This window comes from Pristiophorus japonicus, chromosome 2 (assembly GCF_044704955.1).
Source record: "Pristiophorus japonicus isolate sPriJap1 chromosome 2, sPriJap1.hap1, whole genome shotgun sequence".
NCBI classification, from domain to species: Eukaryota; Metazoa; Chordata; class Chondrichthyes; family Pristiophoridae; genus Pristiophorus; species Pristiophorus japonicus.
This window is the reverse complement of record NC_091978.1, coordinates 18,854,628-18,881,429: the sequence shown is the minus strand read 5'-3', so window position 1 is coordinate 18,881,429 and position 26,802 is coordinate 18,854,628. Positions and strand designations below refer to the sequence as shown.

The 26,802-nt window shown below is 47.7% G+C and overlaps 1 protein-coding gene across 3 annotated transcripts in view; it reads left to right on the top strand.

Moving 5' to 3' along the window:
* The window catches only part of LOC139236178 (sperm flagellar protein 1-like), a 321,238-nt gene that overhangs the window by 221,021 nt on the left and 73,415 nt on the right, over positions 1–26,802 (top strand). For all 3 annotated transcript variants that reach the window (XM_070866806.1, XM_070866805.1, XM_070866804.1), the window contains exon 4: positions 22,566–22,605. In XM_070866806.1, coding sequence (XP_070722907.1) covers positions 22,566–22,605 — 40 coding nt within the window. The remainder of the gene's footprint in view (positions 1–22,565; positions 22,606–26,802) is intronic.

The following is a 26,802-nucleotide window of genomic DNA, read 5'->3' as shown; positions in this document are numbered from 1 at the left end:
CACTGGTCTTTTGTACGCCTCTCCGATCCCCATAACTCCCGCCTCTCACCAAACTCGCGCTGCTCCTGGGCAAGAACATGGCAAATGGAATATAATGTGGACAAATGTGAAGTTATCCGCTTTGGTAGGAAAAATAGAAAAACAGTATTTTTTAAATGGTGAGAGATTGGGAAATGTTGGTGTTCAGATGGACCTGGGTGTCCTTGTACATTAATCACTGAAAGTTAACATGCAGGTACAGCAAGCAATTAAGAAAGCAAATGGTATGTTAGCCTTTATTACAGTAAAGTGTAAGAGTAAAGATGTTTTGCTGCAATTATACAGCGCCCTGGTGAGACCGCACCTGGAGTATTGTGTACAGTTTTGGTCTCCTTACCGAAGGAAGGATATACTTGCCATTGACAGAGTGCAATGAAGGTTCACCAGACTGATTCCTGGGATGGGGGTATTGTCCGATGAGGAGAGATTGAGTAGACTCGGGTGATATTCTCTAGAGTTTCGAAGAATCAGAGGCGATCTCATTGAAACATACAAAATTCTTACAGGGCTTGATAGGGTAGACGCAGGGAGGATGTTTCCTCAGGCTGGGGAGTGGATTCGCATTCGCGTTCATGTAGTACACAGTTTTTTTACTAGGGACAGCAGAGGATCTTGGCTGGTCCAAGTCCTAATCTGGCGGGCCATGACAGGTGATTTATCATTTTCAAACACTTCCATGACCATCAACAAGTCTGCGGGCTGCGCCACCATCAACAAGTTTGCAGGCTGCGCCATTTTCACCCCTGTGGTGGGCAATGGTAGCCAACTGAGAGCATTCGCACAGTTCTCAGTGCTTGGCCTGTGGCGGATAGTATAGTTATATGCTGATAGCGCGAGTGCCCACCTTTGTATGCGGGCTGAGGCATTAGTATTTATCCCCTTGTTTTCAGTGAACAGGGATGTGAGGGGCTTGTGATCGGTTTCCAGCTCAAATTTGAGGCTAAACAGGTACTGATTCATTTTCTTTATCCCGAACACACACGCTAATGCCTCTTTCTCAATCATGCTGTAGGCCTTCTCGGCCTTAGACAAGCTCCTGCAAGCATAGGCGACAGGTTGCAACTTCCCCGCAACGGTAATACACACCGACTCCGTACGACGACGCATCACATGCTAGCACGAGCCTTTTACACGGGTTATACAATACACGCAGCTTGTTGGAGCATAAAATGTTTCTGGCTTTCTCAAAAGCAATTACTTGGTTTATTCCCCACACCCAGTTCTCACCTTTGCGCAATAACACATGTAGGCTTTTAGAGGGTACTTAACCCCGGTAGGAAGTTACCAAAATAGTTGAGGAGTCCCAGGAACGACCGCGCTCCGTGATGTTCTGTCGCTTGGGCGCGTTCCTGATAGCCTCTGTCTTGGCGTCTGTGAGCCAAATGCCGTCTGCCGCGAACTTTCTCCCCAAAAACTCCACTTCTGTTGCCATTAAGACGCATTTCGACCTTTTCAGCCACAGCCCTACGCGATCCAGTTGCTGGAGGACCTCCTCCAGGTTTTGTAGGTGCTCAACGGTGTCCCGACCCATGACCAATATGTGGTCCTGAAAAACCACCATGCGTGGTACCGACTTGAGTAGGCTCTCCATGTTTCTCTGAAAGATTGCTGCAGCCGACCGAATTCCAAACGGGCATCTGTTGTAGATGAACAGTCCCTTGTGCGTGTTGATGCAGATGAGGCACTTCGAAGACTCCCCCAGCTCCTGCGTCATGTAGGCCGAAGTCAGGTCAAGCTTGGTGAACATCTTGCCTCCTGCCAGCGTCGCAAATAGGTCGTCTGCCTTAGGTAGCGGGTATTGGTCCTGTAGCGAGAAACGATTAATAGTTACTTTATAATCGCCACAAATCCTGACCGTGCCATCATTTTTGAGTACTGGAACAGTAGAGCTGGCCCACTCACTGAATTCCACTGGGGAGATGATGCCCTCGCATTGCAGCCTGTCCAGCTCGATTTCCACTCTCTCCCTCATCATGTGAGGTACCGCTCGCGCCTTGTGGTGAATGAGTCGTGCCTCTGGGACCAAGTGGATTCGTACCTTCGCCCCGGAGAAGTTTTCAATGCCTGGCTCAAAAAGGGAAGGAAATTTGTTAAGAACCTGGGTACATGAGGCCTCATCGACATGTGATAGCGTTCGGATGGCATCCGAGTTCCAGCGGAGTTTGCTCAGCCAGCTCCTTCCAAGCAGTGTGGGCCTTCGACCGGGACAATCCAGAGCGGCAGTTCGTGCACCGTGCCCTCGTAGGTGACCTTGATCATGACGCTGCTCAGGACAGTGATAAGCTCTTTGGTGTATGTTCTCAGTTTCGTGTGGATGGGGCTCAGGGCTGGCCTGACTGCCTTGTTGTACCACAGTCTCTCAAACATCTTTTTACTCATGATAGATTGGCTAGCGCCAGTGTCCAGTTCCATGGTTACTTCAGCATCTGCCTCCTCTCTCTGAGGCTTGAAATTGCTTTCATCCACCATGGACCGCTCTTCCTCTGCCACATGGTGGTTAGCAGGTTTTGCAGAGCTTGCAGGTCGTCTGCAAGCACGTTGGAGGTGCCCCATTGTTTCACAGCTCTTGCAAACATACCCTTTGAAGCGGCATGAATAGGCTGAATGGAAGCCTCCACAACGCCAACAAGGTGTGAATTGCCTTGCATTCATCCTTTGTTGCGGACTTTGGGTCATCTAGTTCACCTGAGACCTGCTGGCAGTTGCAGACTCATGGTTTCTGCCCTGTACATTTCTGCTCACAAACACAGTTCCAGTTAATTTATGAACATTGCTAGCACTTGTGTGCTGAGAGATTTGTTTGGTGTTATCACTGGTAGACATAAACGCCTGTGCTATCGCAATGGCCTTACTGAGGGTCGGTATCTCTACAGTCAAATGTTTTCGTAGGATGGTCTCGTGGCCAATGCCCAGTACAAAAAAGTCTCTGAGCATTTGCTCCAGGCAGCCATCAAACTCACATTGCAAGTCGCCATAGCTCTGCGATGTAGCTCGCCACTTCCTGACCTTCAGATCGCTGGCACGTGTAGAACCGATACCTCACCATCAGCATGCTCTCCCTTGAGTTTAGATGTTCCCGAACCAGTGTACACAGCTCCTCATTCGACTTATCAGTGGGTTTCACCGGAGCCAGAAGATTGTTCATGAGACTGCAGGTCGGTGCCCTGCAGACCGTGAGGAGGACCACTCTCCTTTTTGCAGCGCTTCCTTCTCCGCCCAGCTCATTGGCTACAAAGTACTGGTCTAGCTGTTCGACATAGGCTTTCCAGTCCTCACCCTCCGAGAACTTCTCCAGGATGCTGCATCTTTGCGTTGGATTCGTATACTCGTCGCTAGTGATTGTGTTCCTAACACAGATGAGACTACACACAGGGAAGTTAAAGTAACAGTGACCTCAGTCTTTATTAAGACACTCCAGAGTGAGAAACAGGCATTAGGGGCCGGCTTATATACAGTGCTCCCAAGGGATACTGGGATCCCTTGGGACTTCAGGGGATGCGCTCCCTGGTGGCGGAACATGGGAGTGCATGCTTTACAGATACACAACAGAATAGGCTGGGTATGTTCTCCTTGGAGCAAAGGAGGCTCAGAGTAGACCTCATTGAGATGTTTAAAATTTTGAGGGGCCGGAAGTAGTGGTTAGCAGGACCTATTTCCCTTGGTGGAAGGGTCATAGAAACATAGAAACATGGAAACATAGAAACATAGAAAATAGGTGAAGGAGTAGGCCATTCGGCCCTTCGAGCCTGCACCGCCATTCAATGAGTTCATGGCTGAACATGGACCTTCAGTACCCCATTCCTGCTTTCTCGCCATTCCTCTTGATCCCACTAGTAGTAAGGACGACATCTAACTCCTTTTTGAATATATTTAGTGAATTGGCCTCAACAACTTTCTGTGGTAGAGAATTCCACAGGTTCACCACTCTCTGGGTGAAGAAGTTTCTCCTTATCTCGGTCCGAAATGGCTTACCCCTTATCCTTAGACTGTGACCCCGGTTCTGGACTTCCCCAACATTGGGAACATTCTTCCTGCATTGAACCTGTCTAAACCCGTCAGAATTTTAAATGTTTCTATGAGATCCCCTCTCATTCTTCTGAACTCCAGTGAATACAAGCCCAGTTGATCCAGTCTTTCTTGATATGTCAGTCCCGCCATGCCGGGAATCAGTCTGGTGAACCTTCGCTGCACTCCCTCAATAGCAAGAATGTCCTTCCTCAAGTTAGGAGACCAAAATTGTACACAATACTTCAGGTGTGGCCTCACCAAGGCCCTGTACAACGGTAGTAACACCTCTCCGCCCCTGTACTCAAAACCCTTCGCTACGAAGGCCAACATGCCATTTGCTTTCTTAACCACCTGCTGTACCTGCATGCCAACCTTCAATGACTGATGTACCATGACACCCAGGTCTCGTTGCACCTCCCCTTTTCCTAATCTGTCACCATTCAGATAATAGTCTGTCTCTCTGTTTTTACCACCAAAGTGGATAACCTCACATTTATCCACATTATACTTCATCTGCCATGCATTTGCCCACTCACCTAACCTATCCAATTCACTCTGCAGCCTCATAGCATCCTCCTCGCAGCCCACACTGCCACCCAACTTAGTGTCATCCGCAAATTTGGAGAAACTACATTTAATCCCCTCGTCTAAATCATTAATGTACAATGTAAACAGCTGGCGCCCCAGCACAGAACCTTGCGGTGCCCCACTAGTCACTGCCTACCATTCTGAAAAGTACCCATTTACTCCTACTCTTTGCTTTCTGTCTGACAACCAGTTCTCAATCCATGTCAGCACACTTCCCCCAATCCCATGTGCTTTAACTTTGCACATTAATCTCTTGTGTGGGACCTTGTCGAAAGCCTTCTGAAAGTCCAAATACACCACATCAACTGGTTCTCCCTTGTTCACTCTACTGGAAACATCCTCCAAATTTTTTTTTACGAGAAGGCATAGGTTTAAGGTGGTTGATGGAAGGTTATGGGGAGATTTGAAGGGAAGCTTCTTCACGCAGAGGGCTGTGGGGCTGTGGGGCTCTGGAACTCACTGCCTGGAAGGGTGAGAGAGGCAGAAACCCTCACCACATTTAAATGGTGCTTGGATGGGCACTTGAAGTGCCGTAACCTGCAGGGTTACAGACCTAGAGCTGGTAAGTGGGATTAGACTGGATAACCTCTTGTTGGCTGGTGCAGATACGATGGTAAGTACTTCAGGGAATCGAATACGGCCAGAGTGATCTCCTGGACTAGTTTTGCTCACTTGGATGGATCGGAGAGGCATTTTCCCAGATTTTTTTGTTGGCCTGGGGTTTTATCCGTTTTTTTGCCTCTCCCAGGAGATTGCATGGCTCCAGGTGGGGTGGAGTGTAAAATATTGTGGTACGTAGGGTATCGATGTTGTGTGGTGGCGGACTGGCTTGGCTGGATGCTATTTACCTGTCCGCCATTGTTCATTGGTTTATATGTAACCTTCAGGGCTGCTGATCAAGTGCCGTGTGGCTATTTGTTGGCCGCCACGGACACGATTGGCCGAACTGGACGCCTTCTGCGTTTTAAATTTCTATGTTTCTATAGCCCTGGTTTTCATGAGTTGCAAGACCTGCCCACTTCCCGCCCAGAGGGCCGCCGAGAGACCGGGCGGTACTTTGCCTGAAAGATTCCTCTAAAAGAGGTAGCAGCAGGCGGGAGCTCTCAATCTTGGCGGCAAAGGAGCTTGTTGACCAAGTGCCGTCAATAATGGAGTCGGGACCAGGGAGGGTGGAAGACCTGAAAAGTAAAGACATCACCAAAAAAAATCACCGGAACATCTTCAGGGACCCCATCAGGTAAGTCGCTGTAAAAAAAATGTAAAGATGTTGACTCATCTTCTTTTGCAGGTCTCCATACCTACTGTGGGGGTTAGAACAGCCTCCAAGCAGTGGTCCTTTTCCCCTGTGAGCGCCGACTCCCGCCCGCTCCAATCTGGCAAGCGGGAGGCCACTTATGCGACTTGGCAGCCAGAGGACGTTAGCGGGCGGTTCCCAGGTGCTCCCCTCTCGCCCGCTCCAGCCCAAGTGGAAACTGGGAGCGAGAGAAAAACATCAGGAAAACTCGGCGGCAGCAGGTGGTAGTGGGCGGTAAGGCCACCAATATGGGGGCCTATGTTTCTAAGTCTCTGGAATGGGACTTGAAGGGAAATAGGTCCTTTCTATCCATTCTATTTAGGCCCCTCATAATTTTATACACCTCAGTGAAATCTCCCCTCAGCCTGCTCTGTTCAAAAGTAAACAATCCCAGCCTATCCAATCTTTCCTCATAGGTAAAATTCTTCAGTCCTGACAACATCCTCATAAATCTATTCTGTACCCTCTATCGTGCATTTAGTCCTTTTACATTATCTGCTAATCTTTTAGCCCTCCTAATTTTTGTATTTACTTCTCCACTACACTTTCGATCGCCGTAATATTGTCATGCGTCATTTAAGTGCCAAGTATTTGTAATCCTATCAACATATGCAAATTCTTTGAACCGCATTAAGCTGTCCTTTCTTTAGAAGCCAATGAATAACTAAAGAGAAAAAAAACACAAAGTAATGTTATTTATCCAATGAAGTGTTGAAACTTGTTAAGGAAATTCTGAAGAAGTCAAATTAGTTATGACCATCAGCAGAATTCAGATCAGGCATCATCATCATCATCATCATAGGCAGTCCCTCAGAATCAAGGAAGACTTGCTTCCACTCTTAGAATGAGTCCTGAGGTGGCTGAACAGTCCAATACAAGAGCCGCAGTCCCTGTCACAGGTGGAACAGACAACCGTTGAGGGTAAGGGAGGTTGGGACAGGTTTGCCGCACGTTCTTTCCGCTGCCTGCGCTTGTCTTCTGCAAGCTCTTAGCGATGAGACGCGAGGTGCTCAGCGTCCTCCCGGATGCACTTCTTCTACTTAGGGCGGTCTTTGACCAGGGACTCCTAGGTGTCAGTGGGGATGTTGCACTTGATGAGGGAAGCTTTGATAGTGTGCTTGTAACGTTTCCTCTGTCCACCTTTGACTCGTTTGCCATGAAGGAGTTCCGAGTAGAGCGCTTGCTTTGGGAGTCTCGTGTCTGGCGTGCGGACAGTGTGCCCTGCCCAGCGGAGCTGATCGAGTGTGGTCAGTGCTTCAATGCTGGGAATGTTGGCCTAGACGAGGACACTGATGTTGGTGCGTCTGTCCTCCCAGGGGATTTGTAGGACCTTGCGGAGGCATCATTGGTAGTATTTCTCCAGCGACTTGAGGTGTCTACTGTACATGGTCCATGTCTCTGAGCCATACAGGAGGATGGGTATTACTACAGTCCTGTAGACCATGAGCTTGCCATGATCAGATCAGCCATGATCTTATTGAATGGCGGTGCAGGCTTGAGGGCCAAATGGCATACTCCTGCTCCTATTTCTTATGTTCTATGTCTTTCGCAAGCAGACAACTTTTATTTTTATTGATGACATTGCTATTGTGTACTGAGTTAGCTTCTGTCTGTAGCGCCAGTGCAGTTGGTGATCATCGTCCTCATATGGGGTCGATTGTAGCTCCTGGCTCCACTGGTTTTTGCTGGCCACCCTTGAGGCCGCAGCGAACGCTGATGCTGACCACTATAGTGCAGGGACCCTGAAACAGGCATTAGGCCAGTCATTTACATCTCTTATGGGCTGAATGCCCATATCAGGCGGGCACCACCATCACCAGTGCCAGTATGGCGGTACCCATACCCTTGCCGCTGATCAGGCAAAGGACATTGCGGCACTAAATTGGCCCTGCTGCACCTGTTTTATGCCAGTAAATAGAGCTCAATAAGATCCACTTTTTACCTCAATAGGAGAAAAAGGTCAGTGTGCATTTAAAAATGCATGCGCGAATCAGGGATAGGAAGTATGGATTTGTCAAAGACATCTTAGACCAATTTAGATTTTTTTTTTAAGTATTGATCAATTGAATACAGCCCCTCAAGCCTGTCCCACCATTCTGAACTGAACACTGCAATTATCAGTGAACATCCCCATTTCTGACCATTATGATGGAGGGAAGGTCATTGATGGTTGGGCCTAGGACACTGCCCTGAGGAACTCCTGCAGCGATGTCCTGGAGCTGGGATGATTGGCCTCCAACCACCACAACCATCTTCCATATTATGTATTACTGCAACCAGTGGAGAGTTTTCCCCTAATTTCCATTGACTTCAGTTTTACCCGGGCTCCTTGATGCCACACTCGGTCAAATGTTGCCTTGATGTTCATACAGCATCCTCTTTATCTATTCAATTGATCAATACTTCAAAAAAATTCAAAATTGGTCAAAGATGTCTTTGACAAATCCATATTGCCTATCCTTGATTCATCCATGCATTTCTACATTTCTGGAATTCACCACTTTTGTCCATGTTTGGACCAAGGCTGTAATGGGGTCTGGAGCCAAGTGGTCCAGGCAGAACCCAAACTGAGCATCCGTGAGCAGATCATTAGTGAGTAAGTGCCGCTTGATAGCACTGTTGACGACACCGACCATCACTTTGCTGGTGATTGAGAGTAGGCTAATGGGCAGTATTTGAGTGGATTACATTTGTCCTGCTTTGTGTGGACAGAACATACCTGGGCAATTCTCCACTTTGTTGGGTAAATATCAATGCTGTAGCTGTACTGGAACAGCTTGGCTAGAGGTGCAGGTAGTTCTGGAGCACAAGTCTTCAGCACGACAGCCGGGATGTTGTCGGGGCCCAAAGCCTTTGCTGTATCCAGTGCGCTTACCCGTTTCTTGATGTCACGTGCAGTGAATCAAATTGCATGAAGACTGCCATCTGTGATTTGGTGGGAACCTCATTGGCGACCAAGATGGATCTTCCACTCGCCATTTCTGCCTGAAGATGGTTGCGATTGCTTCAGCCTCGTCTTTTGTACTCACCTGCTGGCCTCCTCCATCATGTCATCTGTGAGTAGCACATTCGCCTCTGAGTCAGAAGGTTGTGGGTTTGAGTCCCACTACATCATCATCATCATAGGCAGTCCCTCGGAATCGAGGAAGATTTGCATCCACTACTAAAGTGAGTTCTTTGGAGGAGGCTGAACAGTTCAACACGTGAGCCACAGACCCTGTCACAGGTGGGACAGACATTCGTCGGGGGAATGCCGCACGCTCCTTCCGCTGCCTGCGCTTGACCTCTTCACACTTGTTGCGTTGAGATTCGAAGAGCTCAATGCCCTCCTGGATGCACTTTCTCCACCTAGGGCGGTCTTCGACCAGGGTCTTCCAGGTGTCAGTGGTGATGTTGCACTTCACCAGGGAGGCTTTGAGGGTGCCCTTGTAACGTTTCCGCTGCCCACCTTTGGCTCGGTTGCCACGAAGGAGCTCCGCATAGCACAATTGCTTCGGGAGTCTCTTGTCTGGCATGTGAACTAAGTGGCCTGCCCAGCGAAGCTGATCGAGTGTGGTTAGTGCTTCAATGCTGGGGATGTTAGCCTGGGCGAGGACATTGATGTTGGTGTGTCTGTCCTCCCAGGGGATTTTCAGGATCTTGCGGAGCCATCGTTGGTGATACATCTTCAGCGACTTGATGTGTCTTCTGTACATTGTCCATGCCTCTGATCCATACAGGAGGGCGGGTATTATTACAGCCCTGTAGACCATGAGCTTGGTGGTAGGTTTGAGGGCCTGGTCTTCGAACACTCTTTTCCTCAGGCAGCCAATGGCTGCACTGGCGCACTGGAGGCGATGTTGAATCTCCGCATCAATGTCTGCCTTTGTTGACAAGAGGCTCCCGAGGTATGGAAAGTGATCCACGCTTCGAGGGCCGTGCCGTGAATCTTGATGACAGGGGGGCAGTGCTGTGTGGCAAGGACAGGCTGGTGGAGGACCTTTGTCTTACGGATGTTAAGCGTAAGACCCGTATGACTCGGCGTATGACTCGGTGAATACATCGACTATATCCTGGAGTTCAGCCTCAGAATGTGCGCAGACTGCAGTTCAACGACAGAGGTTTGGGTGATCTTGGACCTGGCCTGGAGGCGGAGTAAGTTGAACAGCTTCCCACTGGTTCTGTAGTTTAGTTCCATCCAGCGGGGAGCTTGTCGACAGTGAGGTGGAGCATGGCAGCGAGGAAGATTGAGAAGAGGGTTGGAGCGATGACACAGCCCTGTTTGACCCCGGTCCGGACGTGAAATAGGTCTGTAATGGATCCGCCGGTAAGGATCACGGCCTGCATGTCGTCGTGGAGCAGGCAAAGAATGTTGACAAACTTTCGGGGCCATCCAAAACAGAGGAGGACGCTCCATAAACCCGCAGGATCGACAGTGTCAAAGGTCTTTGTGGGATCGAAAAAGGCCATGTATAAGGGCTGGCGCTGCTCCCTGCATTTTTCTTGCAGTTGTCGTGCTGCAAAGATCATGACCGTTGTTCCCCATAGGGCACAAAATCTGCACTGCGACACCGGGAGGAGCTCCTCGGCCATAGGGAGAAGATGGTTGAGGAGAGCTCTAGCGACAACCTTCCCAGTGGTTGATAGCAGAGAGATTCCCCTGTAGTTGTCGCAGTCGGATTTGTTCCCCTTTTTAAAAATGGACATGATCACTACATCTGAGATCTCCTCCCTCCAAATGAGAGCAATGAGGTCATTTATCGGCACCAAAAGCGCCTCGCCACCATATTTTAGTGCCTCAGCAGGAATTCCATCCGCACTGTAGCCTTGTTATTCTTGAGCTACCTCGTGCAGCTTTGGGGTTTCACTGACGTGGTGGTGGGATTGTATGCTGCGGGATGGAGTTGAGAACACTCGAGTCAAAGGCAGAGTCGCGATTGAGGAGATCTTCAAAGTGCTCCTTCCAGCAGGCCCTGACAGCCTCGGTGTTCTTGATGAGTGTTTCCCCGTTCTTGGCCAGGAGTGGGGTGGGGCCTTGGGAGTTTGGACCGGAAGGTGGCCTTGACTGCAATTAAGAATCTTCGCATGTCATGGCTGTCGGCTAGCTGCGCTTTCTTCATCCACCACCTGTTCTTTAGATCTTTTTTGTTGCACCTCAGCCTTGAGCCATATGTAACGTGCTTTGCAGCTTCCAAGTTGGGTTGTTGCTTGAGGCTCAGAAATGCTCTGCGCTTACGATCTATTAGTTCTTGGATCTCCTGATCGTTTTCTTCAAACCAGTCCTGGTGTTTTCTGGTTGAGTAACCAAGTGTCTCTTCACAGGGACTGGTTATGGATGCCAGGAGAGCATAAGAACATAAGAACGGAAGAATTAGGACCAGGAGTAGGCCATCTAGCCTCTCGAGCCTGCTCCGCCATTCAACAAAATCATGGCTGATCTGGCCGTGGACTCATCTCCACTTACCCGCCCACTCCCCACAACCCTTAATTCCCTGATTGGTTAAAAATCTACCTATCTGTGATTTGAATACATTCAATGAGCTAGCCTCAATTGCTTCCTTGGGCAGAGAATTCCACAGATTCACAACTCTCTGGGAGAAGAAATTCCTTCTCAACTCGGTTTTAAATTGGCTCCCCCGTATTTTGAGGCTGTGCCCCCTAGTTCTAGTCTCCCCGACCAGTGGAAACAACCTCTCTGCCTCTATCTTGTCTATCCCTTTCATTATTTTAAATGTTTCTATAAGATCACCCCTCATCCTTCTGAACTCCAATGAGTAAAGACCCAGTCTACTCAATCTATCATCACAAGGTAACCCCCTCATCTCCGGAATCAGCCTAGTGAATTGTCTCTGTACCCCCTCCAAAGCTAGTATATCCTTCCTTAAGTAAGGTGACCAAAACTGCACGCAGTACTCCAAGTGCGGCCTCACCAATACCCTATACAGTTGCAGCAGGACCTCCCTGCTTTTGTACTCCATCCCTCTCACAATGAAGGCCAACATTCCATTTGCCTTCCTGATTACCTGCTGCACCTGCAAACTAACTTTTTGGGATTCATGCACAAGGACCCCCAGGTCCCTCTGCACCGCAGCATGTTGTAATTTCTCCCCATTCAAATAATATTCCCTTTTACTGTTTTTTTTCCCAAGGTGGATGACCTCACATTTTCCGACATTGTATTCCATCTGCCAAACCTTAGGCCATTCGCTTAACCTATCTAAATCTCTTTGCAGCCTCTCTGTGTTCTCTGCACAACCCGCTTTCCCACTAATCTTTGTGTCATCTGCAAATTTTGTGACACTACACTCCGTCCCCTCTTCCAGGTCATCTATGTATATTGTAAACAGTTGTGGTCCCAGCACTGATCCCTGTGGCACACCACTAACCACTGATTTCCAACCCAAAAAGGACCCATTTATCCCAACTCTCTGCTTTCTGTTAGCCAGCCAATTCTCTATCCATGCGAATACATTTCCTCTGACTCAGCGTACCTTTATCTTCTGCAGTAACCTTTTGTGCACCTTATCGAATGCCTTTTGAAAATCTAAATACACCACATCCATTGGTACACCTCTATTCACCATGCTCGTTATATCCTCAAAGAATTCCAGTAAATTAGTTAAACATGATTTCCCCTTTATGAATCCATGTTGCGTCTGCTTGATTGCACTATTCCTATCTAGATGTCCCGCTATTTCTTCCTTAATGTTCCTTAATGATAGCTTCAAGCATTTTCCCCACTACAAATGTTAAACTAACCGGCCTATAGTTACCTGCCTTTTGACTGCCCACTTTTTTAAACAGAGGCGTTACATTTGCTGCTTTCCAATCCGCTGGTACCTCCCCAGAGTCCAGAGAATTTTGGTAGATTATAACGAATGCATCTGCTATAACTTCCGCCATCTCTTTTAATACCCTGGGATGCATTTCATCAGGACCAGGGGACTTGTCTACCTTGAGTCCCATTAGCCTGTCCAGCACTACCCTCCTAGTGATAGTGATTATCTCAAGGACCTCCCTTCCCACATTCCTGCGACCAGCAATTTTTGGCATGGTTTTTGTGTCTTCCACTGTGAAGACCGAAGCAAAATAATTATTTAAGGTCTCAGCCATTTCCACATTTCCCATTATTAAATCCCCCTTCTCATCTTCTAAGGGACCAACATTTACTTTAGTCACTCTTTTCCGTTTTATATACCGGTAAAAGCTTTTACTATCTGTTTTTATGTTTTGCGCAAGTTTACCTTCGTAATCTGTCTTTCCTTTCTTTATTGCTTTCTTAGTCATTCTTTGCTGTTGTTTAAAATTTTCCCAATCTTCTAGTTTCCCACTAACCTTGGTCACCTTATACGCATTGGTTTTTAATTTGATACTCTACTTTATTTCCTTGTTTATCCACGGCTGGTTATCCCTTCTCTTACCGCCCTTCTTTTTCACTGCAATATATTTTTGTTGAGCACTATGAAAGAGCTCCTTAAAAGTCCTCCACTATTCCTCAATTGTGCAGACCAAACGCTGTGGGCATTGAGCATCTCAGGGTCATCAAGGCACGCCAGAATGGCTGTGAGGCGCTGGCTGTATAGGGCTCTCTTAGCTGGGTCTTTAAGTGCCCCGGTATTAACTTTTTTGAGGCACCGCTTCTGCTGTCCTCTCTGCTTTGGGGCAATGTTTATATCGATGATGGATCGGATTAAGCGATGGTCCGTCCAGCAGTCGTCAGCTCCTCTCATGGCGTGGCTGATGCGCACATCCTTGCGATCCCTGGTTCCGACAATGACGTAGTCCAGCAGGTGCCAGTGTTTGGAGCGAGGTGCTGCCACGATGCATTGTATTTGTCCCTCTGGTGGAACAGGATGTTGGTGATGAGGAATTCATGTTCTAGACATTTTGTCAGGAGTAGGGTGTCGTTGGAGTTGGATTTCCCTACCCCCTCTCTGCGAATCGCACTTCCCCAGAAGGCTGTGTCTTTGCCGACCCTGGCATGAAAGTCACCTCGAAGGATCAATTTGTCGCCCGTGGGGACGCAGGACAGGGATATCTCGAGGTTGGAATAAAAACCCTCTTTAGCTTCATCCGCTGCATCGAGTGTTGGAGCATACGAACTGATGACTGTGGCACATTGGTTCCGGGATAGGGTAAGGCGAAGGGTCATGAGGCTCTCGTTAACCCCACAGGGTGAGTCTTTGAGGTGGCCGACCAGTTCAATTTTGACGGCGAAGCCGACTCCATGAAGGTGGCATTCTTCCTCTGATTTTCCTTTCCAGAAAAAGTTAGGATCTCCACCATGTTCCTTGAGTTGGCCTTCCCCTGCCTGCTGGGTGTTGCATAGGACGGCAATGTCGATGTCAAGCGTCTAAGTTCCCGGGCAACTATGGCAGTGCAGCGTTCCGACCTGTCTCTGTTGGAGTTGTCCATTAGGGTCCTGACGTTCCCGAACTTGCCCACTCACTTGTCCTTTTGCAGATTTGTTGTGTCCTCCTCACACATTGCTTTTCCTCCCATCTTTGTATCATCAGCAAACTTGGCTACGTTACACTCGGTCCTTTCTTCCAAGTCGTTAATAAAGATTGTAAATAGTTGAGGTCCCAGCACTGATCCTTGCGCAACCCACTAGTTACTGGTTTCCAACCAGAGAATGAACCATTTATCCCGACTCTGTTTTCTGTTAGTTAGCTAATCCTCTATCCCTGCTAATATATTACACCCAGCCCCATGAACTTTTATCTTGTGCAGTAACCTTTTATGTGGCACCTTGTCAAATGCCTTCTGGAAGTCCAAATACACCACATCTACTGGTTCCCCTTTATCCACCCTGTTCCTTACATCCTCAAGGAACTACAGCAAATTTGTCAAACATGACTTTCCCTTCATAAATCCATGCTGACTCTGCCTGACCGAATTTTGCTTTTCCAAATGTCCTGCTCCTGCATCTTTAATAATGGACTCCAACATTTTCCCAACCACGGATGTTAGGCTATCTGGTCTATAGTTTCCTGCTTTTTGTCTGCCTCCTTTTTTAAAGAGGGAATTTTGGTAAATTACAACCAATGCATCCACAATCCCTGCTGCTACTTCTCTTAAGAACCTCGGATGCAAGCCATCAGGTCCAGGGAATTCATCTACCTTTGTTCCCATTATCTTACTGAGCACCACCTCCTAGTGATTGTGATTGTGTTCAGTTCCTGTCCCCCTATAGCCCCTAGTATTGTGTTTCGAACACAGATGAGACTGCACACAGGGAGGTTAAAGTAACATGACCTCAGTCTTTATTAAGACACTTCAGAGTGAGGAACAGGTCTTAGGGGCCGGCTTATATACAGTGCTCCTAAGGGATGCTGGGATCCCTTTGGACTTCAGGGGATGCGCTCCCTGATGGCGGAACATGGGAGTGCATGCTTTACAGGTAGACAACATCACTCCCCTGCAAAGTTAAAGTGAAAACTATTTACAAGGTGAGGCGGTCAGGAGCCTTTCTTTCCCTGGTGGACCGCCTCGGTACAAATGTCTGTTCGCTGGGCTGGGGTGTTGTTGGCCCTGCAGGACTGCTGCGTGAGCCTGGCCTTGCTGGGCTGTTGGGCGTGATGGGTTCGATTTCCTGGTCCTTTGGGTGTGTGTTGTGAGATCGAAAAAGGTGTGCGTGTTGTTCAGGGCAGTCTGTGAACCACAGCCTCGTTTGGTCCAGGTGCTTTCTGAAAATGTGTCCATTGTCTAGTTTGACTACAAACACCCTACTCCCTTCTTTAGCTATCACCGTGCCCGCGATCCACTTGGGACCATGTCCATAGTTTAGCACATACACAGGGTCATTCGGATCAATTTTCCGTGACACAGTGGCGCGACCATTGTTTACATTTCGTTGCTGCCGACTGCTCTCTACCTGATCATGCAGGTTGGGGTGAACCAGCGAGAGTCTGGTTTTAAGTGTCCTTTTCATGAATAGCTCAGCCGTGGGCACCCCTGTGAGCGAGTGGGGTCTCGTGCGGTAGCTGAGCAGTACTCGGGACAGGCGGGTTTGGAGTGAGCCTGTGACTCGTTTAAGGCTCTGTTTGATTGTTTGTACTGCCCGCTCTGCCTGCCCATTGGAGGCTGATTTAAACGGGACCGAGGTGACATGTTTGATCCCATTGCGGGTCATGAATTCTTTAAATTCGGTACTGGTGAAACATGGCCCGTTGTCACTGACCAGTATGTCAGGCAGGCCGTGGCTGGCAAACATGGCCCTCAGGCTTTCAATGGTGGCGGTGGCGGTGCTTCCCGACATTATTTCACATTCAATCCATTTTGAAAAAGCATCCACCACCACCAGGAACATTTTACCGAGAAACAGGCCTGCATAGTCGACATGGATCCTCGACCATGGTCTGGAGGGCCAGGACCACAAACGTAGATGGTGCCTCTCTGGGCGCGTTGTTCAACTGAGCACACATGCTGCATCACCGTACACAGGACTCTAAGCCAAAGTCGATACCGGGCTACCACAGGTGGGATCTGGCTATCGCTTTCAACATTACTATACCCGGGTGTGTGCTGTGAAGATCCGAGATGAACGTCTCCCTGCCCTTTTTGCGTAGCACTACGCGGTTACCCCACAACAGGCAGTCTATCTGACTGGACAGCTCGTCCTTTCGCCACTGGAACGGCTTGATTAGCTCTTGCATTTCAACGGGGTGCTGGCCCAGCTCCCATGCAGTACACAGTTTTTTACTAGGGACAGCAGAGGATCTTGGCTGGTTCAAGTCCTAATCTGGCGGGTCGTGACAGGTAATTTATCATTTTCAAACGCTTCCATGACCATCAACAAGTCTACGGGCTGCGCCATTTCCACCCCCGTGGTGGGCAATGGTAGCCAACTGAGAGCATCCGCACAGTTCTCGGTGCCTGGCCTGTGGCCGATGGTATAGTTATACGCTGATAGCGCGAGTGCCCACCTTTGTATGCGGGCTGAGGCATTAGTATTTATCCCCTTGTTTTCAGCGAATAGGGATATGAGGGGCTTGTGATCGGTTTCCAGCTCAAATTTGAGGCCTAACAGGTACTGATGCATTTTCTTTACCCTGAACACACACGCTAATGCCTCTTTCTCAATCATGCTGTAGGCCCTCTCAGCCTTAGACAAGCACCTGGAAGCATAGGCGACAGGTTGCAACTTCCCCGCAACATTAGCTTGTTGTAATACACACCCGAATCCATACGACGACGCATCACATGCGAGCACGAGTCTTTTACACGGGTTATACAATACAAGCAGCTTGTTGGAGCATAAAATGTTTCTGGCTTTCTCAAAAGCAATTACTTGGTCTTTTTCCCCATAACCAGTTCTCACCTGTACGCAATAACACATGTAGAGGCTCTTAGAGGGTACTTAACCCCGGTAAGAAGTTACCAAAGTCGTCCAGGAGTCCCAGGAATGACCGCAGCTCCGTGACATTCTGTGGCCTGGGCGCGTTCCTGATAGCCTCTGTCTTGGCGTCTGTGGGCCGAATGGCATCCACAGTGATCTTTCTCCCCAAAAACTCCACTTCTGTTGCCATGAAGACTCATTTCGACCTCTTTAGCCGCAGCCCTATGTGATCCAGTCGCTGGAGGACCTCCATCAGGTTTTGTAGGTGCTCGACGGTATCCCGACCCATGACCAATAAGTCGTCCTGAAAAACCGCCGTGCATGGTACCAACTTGGGTAGGCTCTCCATGTTTCTCTGGAAGCTCGCCGCAGCCGACCGAATTCCAAACGGTCATCTGTTGTAGATGAACAGTCCCTTGTGCGTGATGATGCAGGTGAGGCCCTTCGAAGACTCCTCCAGCTCCTGCGTCATGTAGGCCAAAGTCAGGTCGAACTTGGTGAACATCTTGCCTCCTGCCAGCGTCGCAAATAGGTCGCCTGCCTTAGGTAGTGGGTATTGGTCCTGTAGCGAGAAACGATTAATAGTTACTTTATAATCGCCACAAATTCTGACCGTGCCATTACTTTTGAATACTGGAACAATCAGGCTGGCCCACTCGCTGAATTCCACTGGGGAGATGATGCCCTCGCGTTGCAACCTATCCAGCTCGATTTTCACTCTCTCCCTCATCATGTGAGGTACCACTCGCACCTTGTGGTGAATGGATCGTGCTTCTGGGCCCAAGTGGATCCGCACCTTCGCCCCGGAAAAGTTTCCAATGCCTGGCTCAAAAAGGGAAGGAAATTTGTTAAGAACCTGGGTACATGAGGCCTCATCGACGTGTGATAGCACTCGGATGTCATCCGAGTTCCAGCGGATTTTGCCCAGCCAGCTCCTTCCAAGCAATGTGGGGCTATTGCCCGGGAGAATCCAGAGTGGCAGTTCATGCACCGTGCCCCCGTAGGTGACCTTGACCATGGTGCAGCCTAGGACAGTGATAAGCTCTTTTGTGTACGTTCTTAGTTTCGTGTAGATGGGGCTCATGGCTGGTCTGAGTGCCTTGTTGCACCACAGTCTCTCAAACATCTTTGTACTCATGATGGATTGGCTAGCGCCAGTGTCCAGTTCCATGGCTACAGGTAAGCCATTCAATTTTACATTTAGCATTATATGTAGACATTTCGTCAAAAATGTGTCTCCTCTCTCTGAGGCTCGAAATTGCTTTGATCCACCATGGACTGATCTTCCTCTGCCACGTGGTGGTTAGCAGGTTTTGCAGAGCTTGCAGCTCGTCTGCAAGCTCGTTGGAGGTGCCCCATTGTTCCAAAGCTCTTGCAAACATACCCTTTGAAGCGGTATGAATAGGCTGAATGGAAGCCTCCACAACGCCCACACAGTGTGAATTGCCTTGCATTCATCCTTTGTTGCAGACTTTGAGTCATCTGGGTCACCTGAGGCCTGCTGGCAGTTGCAGACTCGTGGTTTCTGCTGTGTACATTTCTGCTCACAAACACAGTTCCAGTTAATTTATGAACATTGCTAGCACTTGTGTGCTGAGAGATTTGTTTGGTGTTATCACTGGTGGACATAAACCCCTGTGCTATCGCAATGGCCTTACTGAGGGTCGGTGCCTCTACAGTCAAAAGTTTTTGTAGGATGGTCTCGTGGCCAATGCCCAGTACAAAAAAGTCTCTGAGCATTTGCTCCAGGTAGCCATCAAACTCACATTGTCTTGCAAGTCACCTTAGCTCGGCGACATAGCTCACCACTTCCTGACTTTCAGATCGCTGGCACGTGTAGAACCGATACCTCGCCATCAGCACGCTCTCCCTCGGGTTAAGATGCTCCCGAACCAGTGTACACAGCTCCTCATACGACTTATCTGTTGGTTTCACCGGAGCTAGAAGATTCTTCATGAGGCTGTAGGTTGGTGCCCCGCAGACCGTGAGGAGGACCGCTCTCCTTTTTGCAGCTATTCCTTCTCCATCCAGCTTATTGGCTACAAAGTACTGGTCTAGCCTTTCAACATAGACTTCCCAGTCCTCACCCTCCGAGAATTTCTCCAGGATGTCCACAGTTTGCTGCATCTTTGCGTTGGATTCACATACTCGTCGCCAGTTATTGTCTTCCGAACACAGATGGGACGGCACACAGTGAGGTTAAAGTAACAGTGACCTCAGTCTTTATTAAAACACTCCAGAGTGAGGAACAGGGCTTAGGGGCTGGCTTATATACAGTGCTCCCAAGAGATACTGGGATCCCTTGGGACTTCAGGGGATATGCTCCCTGGTGGCGGAACATGGGAGTGCATGCTTTACAGATACACAACACCTCGACTGTCCACTGTCGGAATACTGTTAGTGTCCTCTACCGTAAAGACTGATACAAAATATTTGTTCAGAGTTTCTGCCATCTCCATGTTCCCCATTACTAATTCCCTGGTCTCATCCTCTAAGGGACCAACGTTTACTTTAGCCACTCTTTTCCTTTTTATATATCTAGAAACTCTTGCTATCTGTTTTTATATTTTGCGCTATCGCTAACATCCTTCTTCCGCTGGTTAGCATGCATGTAGTCCTGCGTTGTAGCTTCACCAAGGTGGCACCTCATTTTTAGGTACCCCAGGTGCTGCTCCTAGCATGCTCTTCTACACTCCTCGGGGAGGATATATTGACCTTGGACTGGGTGGAGCACAGGTTCACCAGAATTATATCGGGGGTTAGAGAATTAAATTAAGAGGACAAGTTGCACAGATTTGCCTTGAGTATCGCCGATTGATTCCTCCATTTGATGGTGCAGGGTAGAGGAAATAGTCTGTCTGTCATCATCATCATCATCATAGGCGGTCCCTCGAACGAGGATGACTTGCTTCCATATGAGTTCACAGATGTTTCAATGAAGGACCCGATGTTCCGGGGTGGAAGATGCCGTGTACGTGGATTTTTTTAACGTGTGGTGGCCGTTACACACCAGCCACCACACGGGCTTGACAGAGCTAGGCCTTGGTCCAGTGGCAAGGGTTAACCAGGACAACTGGAGACCTGCTCTGCTGTACGGACCTAGTGCGCACACATGTCGCAGTGTGGGTTGCCCCTGAGCCCTCGGCTCTTCTGGGCCCCATACCTTCATTCGCCACTCTTTCGCCCAGGGCCCGGCGCTCCAGTTCTATTTGTATCCCCGACCTACAGTGGTGCTCCCACTATACCCAATATACTCAATATACCTGTATCATAAGTAGCCAACAATGCATTGACCCTTAGCACAGACTGATAGAAGATGAAAACATAGACTCAGTACTGAATAACACACCCACTGAGGGCAGTGGAGAGTCCACAGTCGAGAAAGATAGCAAACCCTGGGAAGCAAGGTCAAGTCACAGTCAGTATCTACCCGACCAATGCTTTTAACATTTAAACATCTTGATGAGATCACCCCTCAATCTCCTACACTCAAGCGAATACAATGCAAATTTATGCACCTTGTCCACATAACTTAAACCTCTAAGTCACAGTATGAATCTGGTGAATCTGTGCTTCACCCCCCTCCAATGCCAATACATCCTTCCCGAGGTGTGGTCCTTGAAACAACTTTTGCTTTTTATGTTGAGATGATTTTAGCCTGTTCCTGCACATGACCCAAGACAGCAGCACCAAGGGGCCAAAATTCGCTTTATAACTCCGCCGTTACCACCGGTGGGAGGCGGCAAGTGGAGGGCAAAGGCCTACCTTCGACGGTAAACAGCGTCCACGCCTGCGCAGAGATTCAGTCGGCTCTTTTGCAGAGGCGCCATGAGCTAATGTTGCGCCGGCTAACGCCACCCATGTGGTGACGTCATCCAGCGAGCAATGCCTCCTTGGCGTCTCTATCACGATATTTAGTTTGAGCCTCGGCCTTCCCGGCAGGCGTTCTTACAGCCTGAAAAAGTGGTGAGTAAACAGCGGAACCCGGGCGGAATCGGCCAGAGAGCAAGGTAAGTTTTTTTTCTTTCTTTATTTCTTCATTAGCTGTAACAGTGCGGAAGTTTGTGTGTTGGTCGGGGAAGTTTGAGGTTTCTCCTTTCTTCCCTTTTCTTTCCGTTTTTCAGCTAGCCTGGCAGCAGCCTCCCGATGCAAAATTCAATCGGCCTCCTGAGCTCCCGCCCGAGGGTGTGTGCAACGCCACTTTTTAGTGCTGCCCTCTCATTTTTGGCCTTAAAACAGAATTTTGCAGTTGAGGCTGCACCTAACACCTGGCGCTAAAATTAGCACTCAGGCGGTGACACCGCCTCAGAAACGGCCATAACAAATTATGACCTCCTAACGTTTCAGCAAGCACTTTTTGATGTAGAATATCTGTTAATTATCTGCAAATTCAAGCTTTCAGTTCTTTTGGACTCCACACTATAGGGAGGATATTGAGGCTTTAGAGAGAATACTCTGCATAATCACTAGGATACTGCTATGAAGATAAATACAGTATACAATGAAGGACTTGGAAAAACTGGATCTTTTTCAGTGGAACAGCGCAGATTTATGAGGCGATATAATAGGCGTTTAAAATGATGAAAGCATGGGACAGGGGTAGATAGAAGCAGACTTCTCCCAGTCATCGCAAAGTGCCAAGGAAATGGGGACGTAGATAAAAGATTCAATATAAGAGATTTAGAGAAGGGAGCAAGAGAAACTTCTACAGACAACTGTGAGGCTGTGGACTTCCAGGGTTAGGGGTTGAGGTATTAATTGACAACATTCCAGATTAGATTGAATAGGTAGATAAAGGAGAAGGAGTTTTGAAGCGTTTTGAGAACAGGATGGTTAAATGTGATTGAACTATATATTTGCATGGACTGATTGAGCTGAATGGCCTGTTTCCATGTCGTAACTTCTATGTACCAGATTGTACCATTCCATTCTGAAATTCAGTGGTTATCTAGTGCCCATTTCCAAAGCAAATTTGGATTGTGTTGAATTATCATGTAACAATATCTATTTTTTTTTAAATAAACAAGGGCTTTGAAGTCACAGCATGGGATTGTGCAAAAACTGGCCTCCTGTGTTGTATGATTCTATGATGTGAAAGTCTTTCCTCTGCCATTTTAGCGAAGTTAATATCCCACAGTGATGGAGAAAGTAACTTGGGTTGAAGATGTTAAACCATGACTGGATACTTTACTACATTAAAGGTGCTATTTAAATACAAGTTGTTGTTCCAACGTCAATCTCCTCTCTGTTTTAACACAGGTTATGTTGATGAAAGAAGCGTTTCCAATAATCTTTTTGCCATATTGTTTTTCATAGGACCTTGAGTATTATAGCACAGCAATGGAACAAGACTTGGGTAAGACCTTATTTAAAATAAATACATGGCTAAAATCTCTGATTTGCTGTCATTTTGCAAAAATGTTCACTCACCTGGAGCAAGATGATGTTTAGTATTGGAAAAACATTTGCGCTAGTTTTCCAGTATATGCAATGCTACATGTTTCATATCCTAGTTATTGTAAAAATGAATTCAAGGAAGGCGGGCTACTATTACGCAGAAAAAAATATAACGTATTCTATGTGAACACTTTCCTTAGAAATGGTTACATTTTTCAGAGACACCCTGAATTCCGATGTGCCGGGTCCGTACGAAGTTTCCGGACCCGGGAAGGCATCGAAAAAGTCGTTTTTCAGCGCGCAATGCACATGCTGAAAACTTGCTTTTCCGACCTGTCAATATCGGGAGCGAGGACATTTTCAGAGCAAGATTTGCGATATTAATGCATATCTATCCCTGCAAATGTCCTCAAAAATCTTGTGCCTGAAAAAGCAGGCGTATAGCCTACTTTTATAGGCGCAAGTGTTTAAAAATGCACAAAAACATTTTAAAATAAAGTTATAAAAACACCTTTTATTGTTTAAAAACCCTTCTCACTGCGGTAAATTTATTTAAGGCATAATTAAAAAAATTTTATGAAAAAAAATATTTTCCTGACTTTTTTTTAAAGAACTTTAATTTAAATGAATCTTAAATATGTAGTGTATTTTTCTATTTTTTATTAGTGTTTTCTATGTTTGGGGGAGTTTCTCATTTATAATAATGGGAACTCCAACTTACGGAGTTCCCATTATTATGAATGAGAAAATACTGTACCTTGATCGGCTGCCTAAAGCCAGTGACTCCAGCTCCAGCTTACGGACGTCCCAACGTGCACGCGCTCCGATGCGAAGTGAGTGAAGGCCTCAGGATCAGAAGTTTGTGCGAGTGCAGCACCTTCAGGTAAGTGCAGTTTTTTTTCATTTTTTCAATAGTTTGCCCACGGGAAGACCTCGATCAGAATTTCTGGGCCATTATGATGAACGCTATTATGGTTTCTTTTTTAGAAACAGGAAAATGCCATTTGGCCTAACAAACCTGTCATTTTTTTCAGATTGCAGGTCACAGTAGAATCCATAAAATGACTGGCAGTCACTGTGCACATGCATCAAAACGGGGATTAATAAAGCTTCCAGTTCCTAAATCCCAAACTTTTTTTTATTCATTCCTGGGCTCGGGCATCGCTGGCAAGGGCCAGCATTTATTGTCCATCCCTAATTGAACTTGAGAAGGTGGTTTGTGAGCCGCGTTCTTGAACCGCTGTAGTCCGTGTGGTGAATGTGCTCCCACAGTGCTGTTAGGGAGTGTCATGTATGTACATGCTGTTGTAGCCACCAGATGGTGTCATTGTTGGAGGCCACTAAGCAGCACGCACATTGTGCTGCTCAGGTATAAAAGACCAACCATTTTGTGAGTCAGGCACTTTGGAACTAAATAAAGCACAGCCAAGGTTGTGCTTTGTTTAGTTAAACAGTACTCAGTTTGAACCTTTATTGCGTACATAACATTTGGCAATGAGAATACAAGAACCTTTGTTTGCAAAATGAGCACGAATGGATTTTTCGAGCGATTCGTGGAGGGAGAAGATTGGCAGACTTTGTGAGCCGTTTGAACCAGTACTTCATGGCCAATAAAATGAAAGGGGTTGACGATGCAGATCGGCGCCGGGCCGTGTTCCTCACTGTGTGCGGTTCAAAGATCTACGGTCTGATAAAGAACCTACTCAGGCCTAGTGAACCAACAGAGAAAACGTATGAGGAGTTGTGTACATTGGTACGGGAGCACCTCAAGCCAGACGACGGCATCATCATCTCGAGATACAGGTTTTATACACACGTTCGATCGGAGGGCCAGAGCACGGCAGAATTCGTTGTCGACCTGAGATGTCTAGCGGGACCGTGCAAGTTTGGGACGGTGTTGGCAGACATGCTGCGGGACTTCTTTGTTATCGGTATCAACCACGAGGTGATCCTGCGCAAACTTCTGGCGGTGGAGGATTGGATTTAAAAAGGGCTATCCAGGTCGCTCAATCATATATGGCGATGGATAGGCGTCTAAAGCAAATATCGGTGAAGAACCGAACCTCGGCAAGTACTGTAAATGTGATTGATTCGACATTCGGCAGAACAGCACATGGCAGCGCCTATCCGGCTACATTCGCAAAACCTGTGGCTGCCCAAAGTCCGCCAGCAGGAATGTATCCGACTTCTCAGTGTTGGCGTTGTGGGGGAAATCATCGGCACCAGCAGTGCCGATTTAAGCAATATCATTGCAAAGGCTGTCTGAGAGTGGGGCATCTCCAGCGCAAGTGTCCGCAGATGATCAAGCAAGCTGCGACACACCACGTTGAGGATGAGAGTCAGACTAGCGCGGATCCGGATATGCAATCCGAGATGCCAGAGGAGGAAGTGTATGAACTGTACTCTTTCATAACCAAGAGCAAACCAATTTTGATTAATGTGATGTTTAACGGGATACCGGTATCAATGGAACTGGACACAGGTACGAGCCAATCGATCATGAATGCGAGGGCATTTAATAAGCTGTGGGATATTAAGAATGCGAGGCCCAGGCTGAGCCCTGTTAACGGCAAGCTGTGCATGTACATCAAAGAACTGATAAAGGTGATTGGCAATGCACAAATTAATGTGCCGTGTAATGGTGCGGTTCACGAGTTACCGCTGTGGATTGTTCCAGGCAATGGCCCAACACTGCTCGACAGGAGCTGGCTGGAGAAAATCAGATGCGACTGGAACGACATAAAGGCGTTGTCGTTGGAGGAAGATACATGTGCCCAAGTATTGAGCAAGTTCCCCTCGCTGTTCGAACCGGGTATCAGCAACTTCACAGGAGCCAATGTGCAGATCCACGTGGACTCAGATGCAAGACCTGTCCATCATAAAGCTCGGGTAGTGCCGTATATGACGAGGGAGAAGGTCGAAATCGAACTGGACAGATTCCAGCGTGAAGGGATCATATCACCGGTCGAATTTAATGAATGGGCCAGCCCCATTGTTCCTGTGCTGAAAAGTGATGGCACTGTCAGAATCTGTGGAGACTACAAGGCTATGATCAACAGGGTTTCGAAACAAGATCAGTACCCGATACCGAAGGCTGATGTCTTGTTTGCGACGCTTGCCGGAGGGAAGTCGTTCACAAAACTGGACTTGACATCAGCCTATATGACTCAGGAGTTGGTCGAGATGTCGAAGAGACTTAGGTGCATTAACAAGCACAAAGGACTGTTTATTTACCACTGGTGCCCGTTTGGAATTAGCTCGGCTGCAGCAATATTCCAGAGGAATATGGAAAGTCTACTGAAGTCCGTTCCCAGAACCGTCGTGTTCCAAGATGATCCTGATCACCAGTTGTGACTCCAAGTAACATCTCAACAACCTGGAAGAGGTTCTACTGCATTTGGACAGAGTGAGACTCAGATTTAAATGCTCGAAGTGCATCTTCATGGCACTGGAGGTCGAATTCTTCGGGAGGGAAATCACCGTTGACGGCATCAGACCTACTGACGTGAAAACCAAAGCCATCAAGAATGCACCCAAGCCGCAGTACGTGACGGAGCTGCATTTGTTCCTTGGTCTACTCAACTACTTTGATGACTTCCGACCTAAATTGAGTACCTTACTTGAACCACTGCACATGCTATTGATAAAAGGCAACAACTGGGTGTGGGGTGCATTGCAAGACAGCTTTCGAGAAAGCCACTAATCTGCTTTGCTCGAACAAGCTGCTGGTACATTATGACCCATGTAAACGTTTAGTTTTGGCCTGTGACACATCGTCATATGGAATTGGTTGTATGTTACAACAAGCCAATGATTTGGGGAAACTTCAACCTGTCGCGTATGCATCCAAAAGTTTGTCTAAAGCAGAAAGAGCCTACAGTATGGTATAAAAAGAAGCTTTAGTGTGTGTGTACGGTGTTAAAAAGATGCATCAATACCTGTTCGGTCTGAGGTTCGAATTAGAGACCGATCACAAGCCGTTCATTTTGTTGTTTTCCGAGAGCAAAGGTATCAATATCAACGCTTCATCTCGCATCCAAAGGTGGGTGCTGACATTATCTGCCTATGATTATCTCATTCGCCACAGACCTGGCACAGAGAATTGTGTCGATGCTTTGAGCCGGTTGCTGTTGCCCCCATCGGAGGTGGAAACGCC